The sequence below is a fragment of the Perna viridis genome, chromosome 4 (genome assembly GCF_037379345.1).
Source record: "Perna viridis isolate PV_CMFRI_1.1 ecotype Kerala chromosome 4, ASM3737934v1, whole genome shotgun sequence".
NCBI classification, from domain to species: Eukaryota; Metazoa; Mollusca; class Bivalvia; order Mytilida; family Mytilidae; genus Perna; species Perna viridis.
In genome coordinates, this window is record NC_142448.1 from 7,097,368 (window position 1) to 7,118,122 (window position 20,755).

A 20,755-nucleotide genomic window follows, 5' to 3' on the forward strand; every position below is an offset into this window, starting at 1 on the left:
TAATTACTATATTTTTTTGTTTAAAATATTATATCATTATATATTTTCAGGTATTACTGGACCTGGCCAGAGTGATATTTGAGGAACAGAACAATGTAGCTAATCTTATCTATAAGATTATGATGCATACTCAGTCCCTCCTACAGTGTGCAAGATGTCAAGTCATGCTCATTGATGATATTAATGTGGTAATTAGATATATCTTGTATCTTTTTTGTTTTTAAATATTTTTGCTTTTGTATTTTTTTTCTTTGTTTTTTTTTTCAGAAATCATTAATGGCATCGGCTCATTTGATTCATAAAAAAAAAACAGTTTCCATTAGAAGCATCCATGGTGTTAGTTCCTGAAGGAATTATAATCAGTATAGTGTCTGTTAAATAAGGAATACATATTCTGATAATATTCTTCACCTTCATCATTATTGAAATTATTGTATTTTTATTCCTGAAATACAATAATGTTAGGGACAAGTTTTTATTGTTGATGGCAGAAAATGATGGATTATAGAATGAAAAGAAAAAAATGATAGTCCACATATCTTCACAGATTTTAAATTATCTGACTGTTATATTTAATATTTTTTTCTTTTCAATGATAGTCTGTTTCTTTACTTGAGGCTTAACCTATTCAGTATGCGGTTTACCAAATACTTGATGAGCACGTTATCTTAGTAGTCATTAAAGATTACAAGTATCTTAAACGTTCATGGGTCCTTAAACTCTGAATAATATTATAAGAAAATCATTTTTGACAAGAATGTGAAGAAGTTAATAATTCTTAGATGTTTAATTAGTTGTTACTTAGTACTGTAAAGTCATTAAAAAAAAAACAAACATTTAGATGATAGCGAAAAAAACTGTCAAAACAATTATTTTAATATGATGTGCTTCAAAGCTCTTTAGACCACAGCAATGGCAAAACAATAATAAAAAAATGACCAATACTGTTAATCTGTGACAGTCTTATTTCCAAATTCATGGATAAGTTTTACCCAATTCTACCACAGCAGACATTTTCTCTACAAGAGGCTGGGTCTTTCCATAAATATGAAGAAACTAGTCCCTATTTGAATCAGAATAATTCAAAGAGACTACAGTTTATCTTTGTTTTACTGTGCTAACCATTTATGTCCCCCTATTTTTACCAAGTGATTGTAGACGGTAAAATAATGACATAAATGACATGCCTGTGGTAAAGCAATCGTACTTTAATTGAATTATATCTTACAGGTATGTCAGGTTAATACTGTGATGGGTTTTATTCATCATACCTTAGAAATAAGAGGACTTTTAAAGAAACTGCCTTTATAGAAATTAATCCTTTGATACTGACAACACATAATATATTTATACCACCATGAGTTTTGCTCAAGTGTATTTTTTTAATCATAATATCAAAGTGAACTGGGATTTTAATATCAAAAGTGGATTTTCATGGTTTCCTAACAAATCAACTAAACCATGAACAGATTAAAAAGTTATTTCCCTTTATTTCAAAGATTCTTAGTAATTTCTGTGTAACTTATTCCATTCTAAAATCAATATTCATTTTTTAGACATTATTTTGGGATCTCTAATGGATGAATATTTGTGGAAACAAAATCGTGTATATTGCACCCACTGCCTGGATCTTATATGGACACTATGCTTAATCTTTGCTTTGTTTATTTTTTATTTTTATTTGTCTTGATTTGTGTATTCTTCTAGATACTGAAATGTAGGGTAAAGCTCATTTTCATATAAGTACCGTAAGTAAAGTGAAATTATATGCTCCTAAAATCTTGTTGATTTATGGGTCATTCTGACTTCTGGCTATTATCTTCAGGAACATCTGAATACCAAACACCCACCTCAAATTAAAGGTTTTACTTCATATACTTATGATAAGGAAAAAACTAAAATCTATATCAATGTATTGCTAGATTTTTACAAATTGTAAATTGAGCAATTCAAACCTAATTAAAGAAATATTACAAACATAAAACTGTTGAAATGATGATTCAAACATGGCCCTTACATTTAATTGAAATAAAATGAAGAAAGTTTTCAGACTGCTTTATACCAGTAATCAGTAAAAAGAATCAATGCATTTTGCACCATAAAAACCCATTTCCTTTTTGTTTGCAGAACATGCTTATTCATTAGACTACCCAGATATTTTTGTTACCATATCAGTGCTCTTAAAACCCTCAACAATTTTCTGAGATTATGGCCATTGTTTTAAATTTGAACAGTCATCCACTTAAAGTGTTTAAATTCAACCACACTTACGTCAAATTTTTTATTGACTTTTCAGAACTTTGTACAGTGTAGGTCCCAAGGTTAGACTGGCAATTTTATTGATATTTGAGGAAAATAAACAAGCATAATAAAAAACATTATTTGATTTGGAGATTAAAGGTTTAAAAGATGTTTGAATGAAGTAATACTGAAATGTATTGAATTTCGATTTTAATTGTCATTAGACAGTTGCATTATATAGATATATGAGGAGGAGAATTTTAAAGTCAAGGTACCAGGCTTCATTCAGGAGATTTTTTACTTATAAGATATTCCGGACTTAAAGAGGAAAAAATCTATGAATTCTTTAAAAAATATTTGTTACTTAATAGCATCAAAGTTTTTTGTCAAATATAGTACTTATTCCATATGTATCATGTATTAACTTTATGTATTCATACTTTAGGCCAGTTCATTTTAAGAATCATCACCAGCCACACATAGCACATATATGGTATATGAGTAAATATTAGGCTAAATTAAAAAAATTTGGCAGTATTTTTACAAACTCCCTAAACAAAATCAGGGGGTATATAGAAATCACACTGTCCATTTGTCTGTTCCATCTGTTCCTCTGTCCACACTTCTTGTAAGAGTGACTCCTCCTAAACTATAAAGGAATTTTGATAAAATTTTATGGATGGTTCAGAGACATATGTAGATTGGCATGAAGAAACATCATTACTGTCCGATGACTTCAAAGCAAGATAATCCAACTGAAGGGTTTATATGTAAAAACTTTGTAAGCACAAATCCTCCAAAACCACTTTTGATAAAATTGTATATGAAAGGTAGACAATCCAATGTAAGGGTTATACACTTTGGAGTTGGGGATATTTTGAGCTGGTTCGCAGTTTTCTACATTTCTTCTGAAAACATTCTGGTTAAAACCTTCTGCCGACTTAATTAAGTTGGAGAGGTGGAGACAAATCTGACAATTTTTATTAAAGCCCATGTTTTCAACCATATTGCTAAATTACAAACAGGATTATAGTATATAATGAGATCAATATAGCCTTTCCAAAAAAATTTTAAAAAAATTAAAAAAGTGATGACTAGATTCTTTTATTAGTCTCACAAATCCATAAAACTTAAATCTCTGATGGATGAATCTGTTCTGTTCATTACACACCTGAGAACAGTTTCCTATACCATCAAACAATTGCAGATTCATGATTAAAAAATAAATCTTCAATTGATTATGTCAGTAACCTAACATTCAGCTGAAGATAAATTGCTGAAAAAGCAATTTATTAGCTGCATTTGATTGAAAAAATAAAAATCCAACATCTTATAAGTGCACTGGGTAATTTACTGGTAATTATTTCAATCATGACAATCGTAATCAGAAACCTGTTTTTGATGATAGAGTGTTTCTTCCCTGTTCATAAAGACACGTAATTTGACCATAACTTTCATTTGTTTTTATTTCATCAGTCCCTGTCTTAACCTTTTCTTTTACCAATTATTGGTTTTCATTTGGATTTGTTATTCTTTCTTCAAAATACTTCAAAGTAGATAGCTTTATAATGGTAGATAATTGCATAATTTGTTTCAATAAGGATACTGTTACTTGCATTATTAATGTCTTTCAAATGAAACTGGAAAAATTGCTTCAAGGTCATTCTTAGTCATCAAGGTCACAGCACTATGATTGGGAATCCTCCAGGGTGAGGCCAGTGAAAATTTATTTAGGGAAGATTTGTTTTAACTGTTCTGGTGATATACAGAAAAATCCTATGCTTTATACTATTCAGGATTTTAATGTGGTTGGAAAATTCCTTTAAATGGTTTAATCAAAGGGCCAAAGCCCGATACCTACCTGCAGTTTTATTTTTTAATAGGAAATTTGAAAATGCTTCATATTGGTATTAAAAAAAGTCATCCTTGAATTTTGTCTTTTAAAAAATCAGTTTTTATTAAAATTAATTTTATGAAGCACAGAAATGCAAATACTTTTATGTATCATCTAGAAGTCTAACAAGTGTCGGTTTATTTTAGACCAGTTGATACAAAAGAACCCCTTCAGTAACTTTAAAGTAATAACTATTGTTTCTCTTCTTGTAAAACAATACTACTTTACTTCATCCTCATCTTGATTTGTTTATAGATGGATATATTTTGCACTCACTCCGACAAGGACAAAAAATCACATGAAAACCAGGATAAGAAATGGACGGTATGTGTTGGGAATGGGATTTAATATGTTACTGCATGACATTGATGCTTAGGATCTTAGGCATGAAGTTCCCTTTCACTCGGAAGTGGATTGATGAGGCTTTAAATGCTTGTGTGGCTATTTACTATGATTAACATTTAATGTAGTGCTAGATTTGATACATGGTTTATTGCATAATGATCAGTTTAAAAGAGAAAGGTGTCATTAAAGAGCTTTTCCTTTGAGACAGTTTGATGTTTGATTGGGTAAGAAGAACTTGTGAAACAGGCTTGTTGAACCTCAATAATCTGACAAAATCTTCCTCCCAATGGCCAGATGAGCTATTGCCATCACTTAGTGGCTGTTGTCGTTGTCAACAATTTTTCAAAACTACAGGACCACTCAGAACCTAACTTGGTATGAATCTTTCTTCAAGTGTTCTTCATAGAACTGTAGTGGGGATTTTTTATCTGTTGAAACGCTAGCTGCCATTACTCAAAATAGAACATAGGGGGCAGACAGAAGTTTTTCACATATCTCCAAAACCGTTAGATTTAGCCTAATTCTGAAAACAGTAAAAGTGTTCAGTATGATGAACAATGGTATTATCTTTGATGCTTAAAGCCGGCAAAGATTAAAAAGTGATATGCTGAAAAGAAGGTATAATTTGAATTTGGATTTAAGGTTAATAAATAATACCATTATTATTTTGATTTTTTACAACATGTGATATACATCTTTTGATATATCATCTTGGCTTCTAAGTGATCTAAAAGTGATCTATTAATCTGAAAAAAAAGGACTATTACAATGTCATTCTCTCCTCCAACTTTAGGTACCATTAGATTAGATTGTAGACTTCTTTATCAGACTGATTTTCATATAACATCTGAAATCATTTTTCTCAAATAATTAAAGTTTAAAAAAAACAACTGTAGGAATATTACAATTTTGTAGAATTTTTTAAGGTAACAACCTTCAGGTATACTTCATTATATATTTTTTGGGGATCTGATTTCTGTGAATCCTACATAAATTCTGAAGGGTATGTGTTATGTAAGGTAATAACTTTCTGTCAGTATTTCATCATGTCTCATGCCGCACCTTCTGTCCCTAATACAGCTTAATTCCACTTCATTTATTTTTATTTTCGTCGTTATGCACTACTTTCTGACCATGAGGCTATGATTAATTTTACATTGAAACATTACAATGTGTGTTTATTGACAATATCTCCTACTCTGTCTTTAATTTGGTGCTACTAAAGCAGTCCTTACGTTCATTTATGCTTATTTACGTCCAGACCTTCATGCATCTTTTGTCTGCCGGAATAATATCAGACTGCATATAAGACGTCATTGTATTTTATTTCCTAGGAGACCATCAAATGAATATTATCCCATATTTTAACGAGCTATTATATTTTCTGAAAATACCCAGAATTCCCAGAAGGTAATCTTCAATCTAAATCCATTTTTGTTATCTACGTCTAAATAAGTCATTTCTGTGGTAGAACTTTTTAAGGTTTAATCAAAGTACCATTTTTTACTCTGCTACTTTGATGTTAAAGATGAGATTGGACTGTTGGGTTGACCTGATTCATTCTTAGGAAGTTATTATACCCCATGCAACAAAGTTGTGAATTATATAATGTCAGTCAGTCACGACGTCCGTCAGTCCATCATCAGTTTCCTGACTTTTTTTCTGAACACTTGCAGATATTGACATGTTTTTTGGTATATAAGTTCACCAAGGTCAAGTGTACATTTTGTTCCGCTCTGATGATTTTTACTGAAATTACGTGCCTTAAACTTAGCAAAACTCACAGAAATAACAGTTTTCCGTAATTTTTTTCTGAACTCTTGCAGATATTGACATGATTTTTGGTTTATAAGTACACCATTATAAGTTACACGTCAAGTTTAACTTTCGTTCGACTCCAATGATTTTTACCGAAATTACGGGCCTTGAACTTAGCAAAATTCACAAAAATAACACTTTTCCTGACTTTTTTTCTAAACACTTGCAGATATTGACATGATGTTTAGTACAGAAATTCAACATGATAAGTTACAGGACAAGTTTGTAGTTGGTTCCGCTCCAATGATTTTACCAAAATTACGGGCCTTGAACTTGGCTAAATTCACAGAAATAACCGTTTTTTTTTCTGACTTTTTTTTTAAACGCTTGCAGATTATGACATGATTTTTGGTATATAAGTTCACCATGATAAGTTACAGGTCAAGTGTATGTTTTGTTCCGCTACAGTGATATTTACTTCGGATTAACTAAAACTCAAAGAAATCACAGTCTGGAGTTCGAAACTGCCACTCAGAGTAACAGAATTTAGTTAGAAGATAAAGGTCTAAAGCCTAAAAAACACTCTTATTCCTTTTTTTTATCGGGGACCTTCTACATATTTTTCTCTTACAAGCAAATTTACTTGAGTATCCAACATGGGGACGTGTGGAGTATGTGAGTACGCATTCTTTAATTGGTATAAAAGTTTAGGACTATTTCTTTGTGTTATACCTTTGGCATAGAAAGTTTTTGATTTTTTTGTTGATATAATTTCTCTTGCAGACAAAATTTGGATGGAAAATGGTAAATAGGAATAATACTGTCTGTTCTTCTGTTTTTCTATCCGTCAATATAAGTATTTCCTGTTTTTTATATGTCAAAACCAAATTTCTCACAAAAGGCAAAGGAAAGGGCTCTAAAGGAATCGAAGAATTCAAAACTATGTAGCCTAATTTAATTTGGCAATCCATGATAACAGATTATAGTTGACAGTATTTATATGATCCAGGTGGATCTTCTAATATCATGATTTAAAATGGTGAAAAATGTGGTTGTAATGCCAATATCTTTATCATGAAAGATTACAAAAAAATTGAGCTTATCAATAAATGTTATCTTCATTGTCTGTATGTCTGTATTCTCATAAACTGTCAAAAATGTTGTTAAACATATAATATATTTGCATGAGTAATCTTGTATCAATTACTATCTCAGTGTAATCATGTCTGTTTGTTATACATGCTTATATCATTGGAAACATCACAAGAAATGAAATATATATCAGCATGATGTTGCATGAATAAGTTTGTTAAAAACATGTTTGAAAAAACGGAATTGGTATGATATGGTGAATAATATTGTTCTGATTTGCAGCTAACCAGGACATGTTTTACTTATTGTAAGAAGTACCTATTAGTTATGGGAATTATTTTTAATGGTTTGGCAAAAATTTCAATGATTCATTTATTATATTACTTTCTGTATTTTAACATAAAATTATTATTTCTGTTTAGAATTTTGAATACAACAAAAGTCTGTACATATACTCTACAAAAACAAAAAATATTTCTACAGTATTTATATGGGACTTACTGTTCCAAGGAAGTCTTCTTCAAGGCTGAGTAATAATATATTTTAAACACCCTTCTTTTATGACATGGCACTTTTTGGATTTTTCTTATTTCAGTTCAATATTTTTATGAATGGAAGGAAGATCTCTTCTCCATTTTTATTGTTTTCTGATGTTTCTATCCAGATGTTTGGCTTTAAAAACTGAAAAGATGAATATGCATATTTTAACGTGTATGTGCTCAGCTGTTTTCATAGTTGTTTATTTTTGCTCTGTACATGTCTTCTGATTGATTGGTATGGTGGTATTTCAGCTTTGTATTGTCATGTGTTCCCTTCAAGAACATATGTTAATTTTATTTTTAGCTGAATTTTACAATAAAGAGGTTGATTGTCAAAATTCTTCCTTAACTAAACCTCAACAAATTTTGGATTAATTCTATCATAATTTAGTAAGTTAAAGAGCTTTGAAATTTTAATAATATTTATACACCCTGGTTTAAGTACATTAAGGTTTGTTTTTTTATCATTTACTTTTTTTTCACTCAGAAAATTTGAAAATGCAATAAATTCTTAAAATTGTGCTTGGAGAATTCTTGGTATAGAAATCTCTTTGACTGAGAATATATTCTCATACCTTTATCTGCTTATTATTGAATTTTCTAAATCAACAATTATTTATTTAATTGTTTTGGCCAAAGAAGTTTTGTTTTCTTTTTTCCATTTCTAAGTCCTCAACTTCTCATTGTGATATGAAAAGTTTTATCAGATGTTAACAGTTTTTGTGATAGGATTTATTGATTAACTTATACTTGCTTATTTAATTGCTGTTGTATATGTTTGCAAAGGCAGTTTATAATATTTTGCCATAGGCCACACAAAGAGTATTTTTAGAATTTTCAGTCTTCAATATTAACTTTTTGTTATCTTTGCCTGAACTTATATTGTGAGGAAGCCTTTCAGCGGGAAATCATTGTCTTATTATTATGTTTTTTTTGGGAGGAAATACAAAGAGTAATCAAGGGAACCAAGGTTATAGCGGTAATCAAAAGAATGTAATCCAGGCACAAAGACCAGACACGGAAAACAGACACACACAACAAAGAACATAAAGTAACTAAAATCATACATACAAAGTAACAAAAGTAAATGAGTAACTCGGACTCCACTAAAAACTGGGAGCATGGACCAGGTGCACCAGTAGGGTAAGCGTCCTCTGCTTTTCTAGAAACGCCCGCCGAGTTGCTCATAAAAAGTCAAGTCTGGGGTAGACAAACGAGGAAAGGAAAACTATGACCCGTTGAATAAATCAGTTTTCATGGTGCTGATGGATACACCATAACGATCCACGAGTTCATGATGACGACCATAAAACTTCTGTAGTGATGACTTCAATCTTGTAGCAACATAACCCTGTTCCAGAAGCCTATTTGTTTGAGTTCTAGCGCGATACAAAAAGTCTGCGTAGTTTCGGCAAACTCTGGCATAACGTATGAGTTGTGATATGAACACTCCATACGCAGGAACTGAAGGGATGTTGCCACAGATGAAAGAAAAGTTGACAATTCTGAATGAAAAGTCATCACATTTGTTGTAAATTTGGTCAATAGTTTTCCTTTATCATCGATTTCTAAGTGTAGGTCAAGATATGAGGCTGACTTCACAGTGTCTGTAGTATCCTTTATCTCAAGTTCTTTTGGGTAGATGTGATATATCAAATCCCCGAAATTAGGATTGTTAAAAGATAATAAAAATTGGGCTTCTGTACCGGATAATACCATACAGTAGGTTATTTTGGTGGGTGTAAAATTTGGCAATTTTGAAGCAAAAAGGTATACTAAAAATTTGGCTTTTCTAATTTTGGCAGATTAAAAGTGGTGCACTAAGTAATTAAGCTTAGTGTAAATATTGTAAGGAATTTATTTCAGCATCACTTAAATACACCCTCCACTCTACTATGTGGTATTCATCTGCAGTCTTCTTGTCAAACTTTGAACATAATATTTTTTTTCAAAACAAAACTACTTTTTTACTTCATAAATTCTCTTTTCTTAGACAATCCAATTCAGTATTTCCATGCTACAGAATATTCACAGACTGTAGAAAAAAAATATCTTAGTGTGGCCTAGTATCATAGCTGTGTTTGCATTGATGTGGATGTCTTTATGCTTAGTCTGCTTTTTCATTTTTATTTCAGGCTCGATTCAGAGATTATCATCCTAAACGCAAAGTGGTGAATGTTTTGTTATTTACATTTCTGCACACGCTCTCTGTTTTTTTTTTCACATCTATTCTAAATTACATAATGGTTTCACAATCATAGTACTGTTTGTAATGCTGCAAATGTCAATTTTTACCCCTCCTGCAAACAGAGTTTGGGAGATATACAGGTTTCACCCTGTCTGTCCGTCTGTCTAAACTATTTTCTAAAGCAGCTTATAAAACTTTGTGGGATGAAATATAACCACATGAATATGTGCATACTGTCAGGAATTTATGTGTGGATAAAAATTGTAGAAATGACAGCTGTTGAACCTAGTCATTTTTTCAGCAAAACATGGTTTAATGCATTGTCTGCAACTTCTCCTATACGACTTGCAGGATTGTAATAAAACTTAATAGTTTGTTAGATTACAAAAGGCAAATGTGCATATTGTCAGAAATAAGTCATTCTGATATTACGTTATCAACAAAAAGTAGTACTGATTATTGTTTGGAGTTGGGTGTTTTAGAAATGGTAGCAATTGTGTATCAAATATGCTTAGTCTATCCACTATAAAAACTGTGTCCAATATGATTAGTATATCCATATTGGTCCCAACAAAATGTAGAGGGTTTAACAGGCTGCGGGGGTATTAGTCACGTTAGGGGCAATGTCTAGTTTTAATTAGATAACTGAAATGTGAATCTTCAGTTGGTTATGGTATAGCTATTGTTGTATTTTTGTTTTTACTGTATGGCAGTGTATGTTAAAAATGTGTTTGCAATATTAGAGGAAATTTTTCTGCCATATGCAATTTTTTTTATGCATTTTGAAAAAAATAATCTTTATTTCTGGTGAGACTTTGAATGATATAATGGCAGGCAAAAATATTCTAAATACTGTAAATACAAACTTATCTAAGATACAGACATTCAGGTTCCAAAGCACTTTTATCAGGTTTTTGAAAAAAAAAATATATTTAAGAATTTTCTTAAAGTACATTTATCTATTGTGAAGAGTTTATTGCTACCCATACTAAGAAGATAATTAGTCTGTAATGAAATGTCAAAGAATGGATTTGATAAATTCATGGTTTTTTTTTTTTGTATTTTTATTGATATCTGTGACAGAAAGTATTTCTAAATTAAAATCTGTCATGCTATGCTATCATTTTCCATTGTACTAGACACAAATTCACACTTGTCATTTTGCTTTGAATGACCCCTGTTTTCCTCTGAAAAACCTCAGAGAAACATTGTAATTTAAATGTGTTGTCAGTAGAACAGCAGAAAGACAAAAAAAAAAAAAAAAAAACAAGAAAATTTGGCAAAGTTTTCAATTTAAGATGGATCTAATTTTAGAATATATAAACAGTAATGACATTGTGAAACTATTACACTCCATCATATATATATATATATATATAGCACCAGGCAGATGATATCTTGTAGGATCTGGTTTCTGTCTCACCACTGCTAGAATAGTTAAATTATTATATTGTATCCAGATCTAGTCAATTTTATTTGGAAATGGCATGAACACTGAATCTGCTCCCTTTCTGGAGACTTTAATCAATATTAAGGCACTTGTATATCATGTGATACATATTTTGGCAATACATGTTCATGTCAAGTGTGTTACAAGTTGGGGTTAATGATATAGAGATTAAACAATCAATTATAATTTGTACATCAAAAAAATACTGGTACACATTTTAATCTAAATATATGATTAATGGCTATTTTCTTTCATATTCACACATGTCAATAGTTGATAGTGTCTCCTCCACACAGGTGATATTTCATAGCAATTTAGCCTTCGTTATTCTTTCCTGATCTTTCATTCATCACTTGACCTGTTTCTGTACTATTTCTTGGTTGTCTGAACTCTAGTATCTTCCACCCACCATCACATAGCAGTAGCACATGTAGTAGTACATTGTTCTGTAGGAGCCCATGACATAGCAGTAGTACACGTAGTAGTACGTTCTGTAGGAGCCCATCACATAGCAGTAGCATACACAGTAGTACATTATTCTGTAGGAACAGTGAAATGCATGTTTGGGAAAATGTTCTCTAATCACCATTCAGCAATGGGAAACTATAGGACAGGACGGGGCTCTTATCACCAATCAGCAATGGGAAATTATAGGACAGGACGGGGCTCTTATCACCAATCAGCAATGGAAACTATAGGACAGGACAGGCTCTTATCACCAATCAGCAATTGGAAACTATAGGACAGGACGGGGCTCTTATCACCAATCAGTAATTGGAAACTATAGGACAGGATAGGGCTCTTATCACCAATCAGCAATGGGAAATTATAGGACAGGACGGGGCTCTTATCACCAATCAGCAATGGGAAACTATAGGACAGGACGGGGCTCTTATCACCAATCAGCAATGGGAAATTATAGGACAGGATGGGGCTCTTATCAGCAATGGGAAATTATAGGACAGGACGGGGCTCTTATCACCAATCAGCAATGGGAAACTATAGGACAGGATGGGGCTCTTATCACCAATCAGCTATGGGAAATTATAGGACAGGACGGGGCTCTTATCACCAATCAGCAATGGGAAACTATAGGACAGGACGGGACTCTTATCACCAATCAGCAATGGGAAATTATAGGACAGGAACGGGGACATTAAATGCATTGGATATTACTGTTTGATTTCTTAATATAGTGTAGGAAAAGTTTTCCTGAATTATATACTGACATTCAGTGCATGGTGTCATAAAGGAGCTGTTTTAGATTGAATGAACTGTTTAAAAGGCTTGAACAATCTTGAAAATGTGAAGTATGAATTTAGTTTTTTCCTAATGAGAAATTTACAAAAAATGCAGTGTCCATTTTAGATATTTTTTTTCAGCCATTCTTGTGCCTTATCATAGGTTTATGTTAGGATCTTATAAGGTCAAGGAAATTGAAGCCTGTTTCTGGTCAATTTTAGATTGGCAATATGTCTATGAATTAATAGTTTTGTTGGATAAATGATTTTATATGCTAATAACAAGGAGTTGTAAGTGCACAAAATAAGATAAATATTCATGAAAGGTCCACTATTACCTTACTGTTTAACAGGGAGTAAAAAAGGGGGTTGTGACCTCCAAAATTTAGTAGTCATCTAGCAGCTATATTGTGGAAAAGATGACAATTTGATTATATATGCCGATTGATTTTCCAAATTAAGTTTTGTTTATCCTAACCTTATTTCATCCAATAAGCATGTTTACTCTAAAGTTATCGGCAAATATATCAGTTAATAAGATTATTTGATTCCATTAGATATTGACCTTAACGTCAATAAAATCTCAATATAGTAGTTTTCTGTAGTGGATAAACATGTAAATTGTTCATCATGTATCTACATCTACAGTTTTGTTTGGTATATAATTACTGAAACAGCAATCATTTTTGCCTGTGTGATTCTAGCTTGCCTTTTGCTGCCTACAATTGCTTGGAAGTGGAAGGTAGTTGTTTGCAGCCTATCTAACAATTAATTATAAAGTGAAACATATATTCAATGTATTGGAGAAATTGTAATTGAGAATTGTAATTTTCCTATGGCAACCAGAATTTGGTAAAATATGTATTTTAACAAAACACAACAGTCATTTAGATATCTTCAGCGATAGAACATAAAATGAAAATGCATGATGCATATCATTCATCATTAATTCATTTATTGGTATAAAACCAGTCCATTTTTATCTCCTCTTATATTTAATTAATCTAGGAGTTGTTTTTTTAGGCTGATAATAATGGGTGTTTCTCTTTCATCCTGTTTTATGATAACCTTGTTAGATGTTCTTAAATTCTGCTGATATTTCATTTAAACAAAATGACCATACACACACACACACATATATATATATATATATATATATATAAACGTCTCAGAATGTGACAACTCTATTCGCTACACTGCTCCATTGGATCAAATTGATACAGGGAAGATAATGTAAACGTATGGAAAGGTCTGAAAAATTCCCAACAATGTGAGAACTGTCAAATTTGTGGTGCAAATTTTTGGTCGTTCTCTCAGCGGGACTCGAACTCGTACTGCTGTGACATATAGCCTAGCTGGCAGAGTGGTCTAGGGCACTGGACTTCGTGCAGGCGATGTTGCCATAGATGTCACAGTGGTATGAGTTTGAGTCCCATGGAGGGAACGACCAAAAATTTGCATCGCAAATTTGACAGTTCTAACATCCTTGGGAATTTTTCAGACCTTTATACATATATATAGACCAGAAAGGATATACATGTGTTTCATTGTCATTTTTAAGTACGTTGATGTCGAAGGTCAATGTCATCAAGTTAAGGATTGATCTTACTGGTTAGAGCTTATGAGTCCCAATCAAAACTAAATGACCTTTGGGTCAAAAGTCAAGGTCGTCAAGTTAAGGATTGATCTTACTGGTTAAACCTTACTGTTTTGGCCTGCACTAGCTAAAGTAATGAATATTGAACCATCTGTTTAGCAAAGCATTTGAAAAGTGGTAATAGGTTCATCACTCCACGTTTCAGGATTGCATACAATTTCTCTATATTTTCAGGGTAACTTCTCTCAAGTTTTTGATTTGGAACACACAGACTTCGACAACAGTGACACATACAACAGAGAATGGTAAGGGAAAAAATGAGTGTGTTAAAATACTAAGAATTCTTGAATCATCTATTCTATGGAAGTTCCAGCAGTGGTGTAGCTAGTATGTTAAGTGTAACAGGTTGGTCAATACAAACCTCAGTGTTAATTATCAGAAACAAATCCCCCTCTCCTATTTGTTGACGTCTGCAACATTATTTTTCCTTGTACCCATGTATTTGATTGATCAACGGACTATATTGCTTGGAAGTTTCAAGTTTCTGTTGCATGGTGAATATGAAAGGGGGTTCCAGGGGCCAGAACCCCACTTTCTTGTGAACCCCATTTCAAGATAACTAGTTACGCCTTTGCTATCTCTTCAAGTACAGGAATACCCAGTAAACTCTATAGACCGGTGCCTGATCAGTTTGGTATCTTTGTCCATAACATGCAATGAAAATTACAAAGACAGAACTGATGTTTTCAAATTATTGATATCATTCTTTGAAAGTATGTTGATACCTTGTATTGTTGTAGTCTTGATCCATGTGATCGGACATTAGATAACTATAATGGAGTATACACCTAATTAGTACAGGTGCCTTCATCAGCTTCATTAGTAAAGATTAAAGACGGGGTTTTATTGTATTTCCTCTTTGTTGGCAGGTAAAATTATATGGTTAATTTCAACTTTGTAATCAAGGAACAATCAATTTTGTCAAACATGTTTTTTCCTGTTAGATTAACTTGGTGATTCCATTTTGTTGTTCTTAGAAGAATTAATGTAATAATTTTTTCCACATTGGATAGCTTGTAATATAAGTGTCTATTATAGTGGATAGAATAAGCAAAAATCACCATAGTTTTGGAAATTATAAAATATGAAAACAGAAAAGAGTATTGATTTAAAGTGCCTCTTACTACGGAGAAATTGATACTTCTGTAGTAAGAAGTACCTAAGTGTTTATTTCACTGTATTATAGTCAGTTTATTATAAGAATTCTCTTAAAAACATTAAAACCTGAAAATTTTCTTCCCCTCTGAAACCACAAATCTAATGTAAATCATGTTTGTCAAAGTTATCTTTCAGGTATTGTCAGTTTTTATTGAAAAACAAAATGGTCTCCATAGCTATTAAATGGGACGTGGGAGTGAATTCATATATTAGGTCATTTCTCTAAAGTTATTAAAAAAAAATCTGAAATACACTGCAGAACAATATTTGCACATTAAAATGTATTAAAAAATAGTGTTTGACAGAAAAAAACTTCATGACTGAAGTGCAGTGTAACACCCTTTAATATCAAAAAGATAGAAATATCAATGTCAGAGCATCACTTTATGAGTTAAAAAGTTTCATTGACAGAACCAATTATATCAACTCTTAGCTAAGTGCACTACAAAAATTGTTTTCATGCGAAATAACTTCACTTGTCACATATTTCATTGAAATGATATCCTTTTTGCATATGTAATAAATGCATTGTTTTCTGTACATTATCTGCCCTCAGGGCAGTAACATTGCATGAGGGCAATGTCTGCTCTCTCGTTAGCATTACTGATGTCACCTCCACACAACTGTTCAAAGCATTATCCTGTTCAAGGGCAATGTTATAGTTGATTTGATGTAATGTTTTCAGTTGCAATTTCAGATCTTGCACTTAATTCGCTTTATGATATTTCTTTCTTTAAGGAGAAAATTGGTAAATAATTAATTACTGGTATAAAAATATGTGATCAACAGATTAATACATGGCCTTTTTTATATTTTCTTTGTTATCAGCCAACAATCGTCCTCAGGTTAATAACAAGGACAATATTAAAAAGGCCATGTATTAATCTATAATTATTGTATTTTTTACTACCATCGGTAACTCTGGTGAGCTAGGCTTAAAGTATGCCGACTCATTTACTTGTTTTAACTTACATGATGAAAGTAAATGGGCCTGCTACATCATGGAGTATTGCAACTTCTAATGTTACTATTTTTTCTGATAAGACAATTTAAGTTCATTTGTTTTTTTTTAATTTATAAACTAAAAGTATTCTTCAGGGCATTTTTTTATCTATGTAGTATAAGAATGAACAATTTCAATTGTCACAAATATTTTTTCTCGGAGTAATTTTTAGGAATTTCTTGGAAATTTGTTGCTTTTGTCTTCAAGTTATAATCTGAAAAAAATATTCAAGTTATTACTATACATAGGTGTTTTTATAATGTCAAAATGAAAATGTCATGGTAAGATGTGCCAAGCTGATTTATAATCAAGTTGTCCCTCTTAAAAAAAGTCTTTTATATCACACATATTAGAATGACTATAGCTTTAATCATGCTGGATGGTCGTTTTACCCCTTCTGCATTTGTCAATAGAGATATTTGTCATTATATGAACCAATTCCAGAATATCGTATCAGTGTATGATATGTAACCCTACATCTGGGTTAATGGATCAGTCTTATTCACTATAATCTACTGTTGTTGTCTTGTTCTTACATTTCGGAACAAAACCTATTGATCACACCTCTTGAGTTCTGGGAACAATAGATCTCCATGATTGATGAATCCAGCGGCAGACAAAGTGATATTGAGTAAAATCATCTTGACATATAAAAAGCTATTGTCTTCTACTACTACTATGAAATAATTGAAAATCGGGTGTTATGGGAGTAAAAGGTTAGAGGTTGTGACCAAAAATATTCTATCTTTCTGTCAGGTTTACTACTTAATGCAGCATTTAGTGGCGGGAGAAATCCAACATGTCACTAGTAAATTCAGTTTACAACCATCAATATTTCAAGTGATACTTAGAATTCTTATTAGACTATGTACATACAGTATTTATTTTGTATAAAAGAAGCCTAAGAAATCCTCTTAATTTCAGGATATCATTACTGTTCATTTCAGAATAATTGCTTACATTTATTATTGGGTTTTGTTAGGTAAAAGGCAAAGAGGCAAATAAAAAAATGAAAATAATTATGTTCTTTTGTAAAAAAAAAAATGAAATCGCAAGTTTTAATTTTGAATTCAGCCCTTTAGTATTTTCAAAGTAATTTTTTGATGTACAGTATTTTGTTGGAGGTGAAGGTCATTGAATTAGCTTATAGTCTCTGTGTCACCTAAGTTTATAGTTATAATTATCATGATGAAGGAGCATGAATGCTCTTGAATAGGCTTGGTTTAGATTTTTGGGGAAAAAAGTTTTGTCAGTTATAAACATCAGACTCACAATACATCAATCTGTTTTCACTATCATCAAAAGAAACTGAGTTAAGTTGCCAGGAGGTTGATTTCCTGTAAACTGAGTTAAGTTGCCAGGATGTTGCTTTCCTGTTTACTGAGTTAAGTTGCCAGGAGGTTGTTTTCCTGTTTATTGAGTGAAGTTGCCAGGATGTTGCTTTCCTGTTTACTGAGTTAAGTTGCCAGGATGTTGCTTTCCTGTTTACTGAGTTAAGTTGACAGGAGGTTGATTTCCTACCTGTTTACTGAGTTAAGTTGCCAGGAGCTTGCTTTCCTGTTTACTGAGTTAAGTTGCCAGGAGGTTGCGTTCCTGTTTACTGAGTGAAGTTGCCAGGAGGTTGATTACCTGTAAACTGAGTGAAGTTGCCAGGCAGTTGCTTTCCTACCTGTTTACTGAGTTAAGTTGCCAGGAGGTTGCTTTCCTGTTTACTGAGTGAAGTTGCCAGGAGGTTGCTTTCCTGTTTACTGAGTGAAGTTGCCAGGAGGTTGCTTTCCTGTAAACTGAGTTAAGTTGCTAGGAGGTTGCTTTCCTGTTTACTGAGTTAAGTTGCCAGGAGGTTGATTTCCAGTAAACTGAGTTAAGGTGCCAGGAGGTTGCTTTCCTACCTGTTTACTGAGTTAAGTTTCCAGGAGGTTGATTTCCTGTTTACTGTGTTAAGTTGCCAGGAGGTTGATTTCCTGTTTACTGTGTTAAGTTGCCAGGAGGTTGCTTTCCTGTTTATTGTGTTAAGTTTCCAGGAGGTTGATTTCCTGTTTACTGTGTTAAGTTGCCAGGAGGTTGCTTTCCTGTTTACTGTGTTAAGTTGCCAGGAGGTTGATTTCCTGTTTACTGTGTTAAGTTTCCAGGAGGTTGCTTTCCTGTAAACTGTGTTAAGTTGCCAGGAGGTTGCTTTCCTGTTTACTGTGTTAAGTTGCCAGGAGGTTGATTTCCAATAAACTGAGTTAAGGTGCCAGGAGGTTGCTTTCCTACCTGTTTACTGAGTTAAGTTTCCAGGAGGTTGATTTCCTGTTTACTGTGTTAAGTTGCCAGGAGGTTGCTTTCCTGTTTCTTTTCCAACCAAACAACTTTAAGTATTGGTCTCTGTAAGAACCAGGTAAGTAGTACTGATACACAGTAATAAAAATTACATAGCAACAAAAAACTAGAAGTATGGATCTCCTTAAAATTGTACCACAAGGTGCCATATCCCCCCAAACCTAGGCTGAGATTGATTTTGAAGGTTCTGGCTCGAATAGTTTATGAATTAGGGGCCAGAAAAGGAACACTTGGGTTGTAGTTAAATATTTATCTTCTGTCAAACATTTAGTCACAACCAAAATTCAGAGCAATGTTAAGGTTTACTTGCCTCAACTGTCAGAGTTCATCATCTGTCGTTGTATTGAAAATGTATTAATGTTTGCAGTGTATTGATTTTTAGCCATTTTTTTAAGTGTTCAGATAAGCACAAAAATATTACCATATATACCATAATGTTTCTGTGAAAACCTGGGAAAATCAATTCTTTTTGCAGTATGCACTGAAGATAACACTTGACATCAATGAAAGTACTGATATAACTTATTGAAGGGAGGTATTTTTTTCTAGTTATTGGCTGGATATTTTTCTAGTACAATGTTCATTGGAACCATTTGATATATATTAACATCTATAGTATCAAATGTATAGGGATTATTTTAAGGTATAATGAATGCATTTTTTGTTATGAAAAATTCTGCTTAAGTTTTGAATGTTTCACTGTTACTATAGATCCTGATGGATCTAACATGGATCTGTACATATAATATATCTGTTACTTTTAATCCTGCTTGATTCTTACACAGATCTGTACATATATTTGTATCTATCATCAGGGTTTGAGTTATAGCTCACTTTGTACTTCATGCTGAGCTATAAAATCTTTTGTCTGTTGACATAGAGACAAAAAATGTATGTATTTTTTTATATGACCTAAATTGAAGCTTTAATGAAACATTGACATTGTTTATGTTAAAGAAATCATAATTTTCCAAGTATTATGATGGCCTCAGAAAACTTATATAGAGGTTTATTTTCATTTTTTGTTATTCTGTCTACAATTTTGCCACTGTTAGAAACATTAGAGTCATAATATCTTACTAGTATTTCAAAATTTTTTTTTTTTTTAATGGATTTGGTTGCAGTATGAAAGACATTTGCTTTTGAGATTCAATATTGATACTTTCTAAAAGTTATATTTTGTTATTTCTAAATCCTTATTTAAAAATCACTTACATTTGACCTACCCAAATGAACTTGAAATGAAAGAGACAAATGATACACTTTTTTCTTGCTTGCACCTAGATGATACAGGATGTTTGAAATGGAAACTTAATGACAAACATGATGATTTTGACTTTCCAATTGTAAACTTCCCATTTATTATTTGCAATATATCAAAATCAATTTATTAAGTTCACAGTTGATCCCTTTCTATTTTACATGTGATTCGTATGATGACTTTCTTAGAAGAGTGAATAAGCCTGATCCATTTCAGTTTTGATTATAAGCCTGTAAGACAGGGGTATGATCAGCCTTATTTAAAATCATCACCACAGAAGTTGTAGTGTCATCATCACAGTTAAAACTGATATGAAGTTTCTATCACACAGTTGAGACAAGATATCGTCAGTTTAATTTCACTTTTTGCCAAATTGACAACCCTGTGATCTTGAAACTTACTGGGTATTTATCACTTGCAGTCTGTCAAGCACTTTTTGGGTCGAAAAAATTAGGAAATCAGGAAAAAATTTTGTTTAAAATCAGGAGATTATCAGGAAGTTTTTAACATGAAAAGTAATGTAATAATACAAAATTCCATGAAAATGAGGGCCTTCCACCTCTCTAAGTAAGAGCTTTCTAGAAAAGTAGCCATTTGAGAAGTGACACT

At 32.1% G+C, this 20,755-nt stretch overlaps 1 protein-coding gene across 4 annotated transcripts in view; it reads left to right on the forward strand.

Annotated features, from left to right (window-relative positions):
- Window positions 1-20,755, forward strand: part of LOC148618683 (dual 3',5'-cyclic-AMP and -GMP phosphodiesterase 11-like) — a 97,963-nt gene that overhangs the window by 37,235 nt on the left and 39,973 nt on the right. The window contains exons 4-7 of one of the 4 annotated variants that reach the window (XM_088577826.1): window positions 51-188; window positions 4,391-4,459; window positions 10,005-10,040; window positions 14,580-14,650. In XM_088577826.1, the coding sequence (XP_088433952.1) occupies window positions 51-188; window positions 4,391-4,459; window positions 10,005-10,040; window positions 14,580-14,650 (314 nt within the window). The remainder of the gene's footprint in view (window positions 1-50; window positions 189-4,390; window positions 4,460-10,004; window positions 10,041-14,579; window positions 14,651-20,755) is intronic. The other 3 variants (XM_088577828.1, XM_088577827.1, XM_088577830.1) reach the window with 3 other exon arrangements.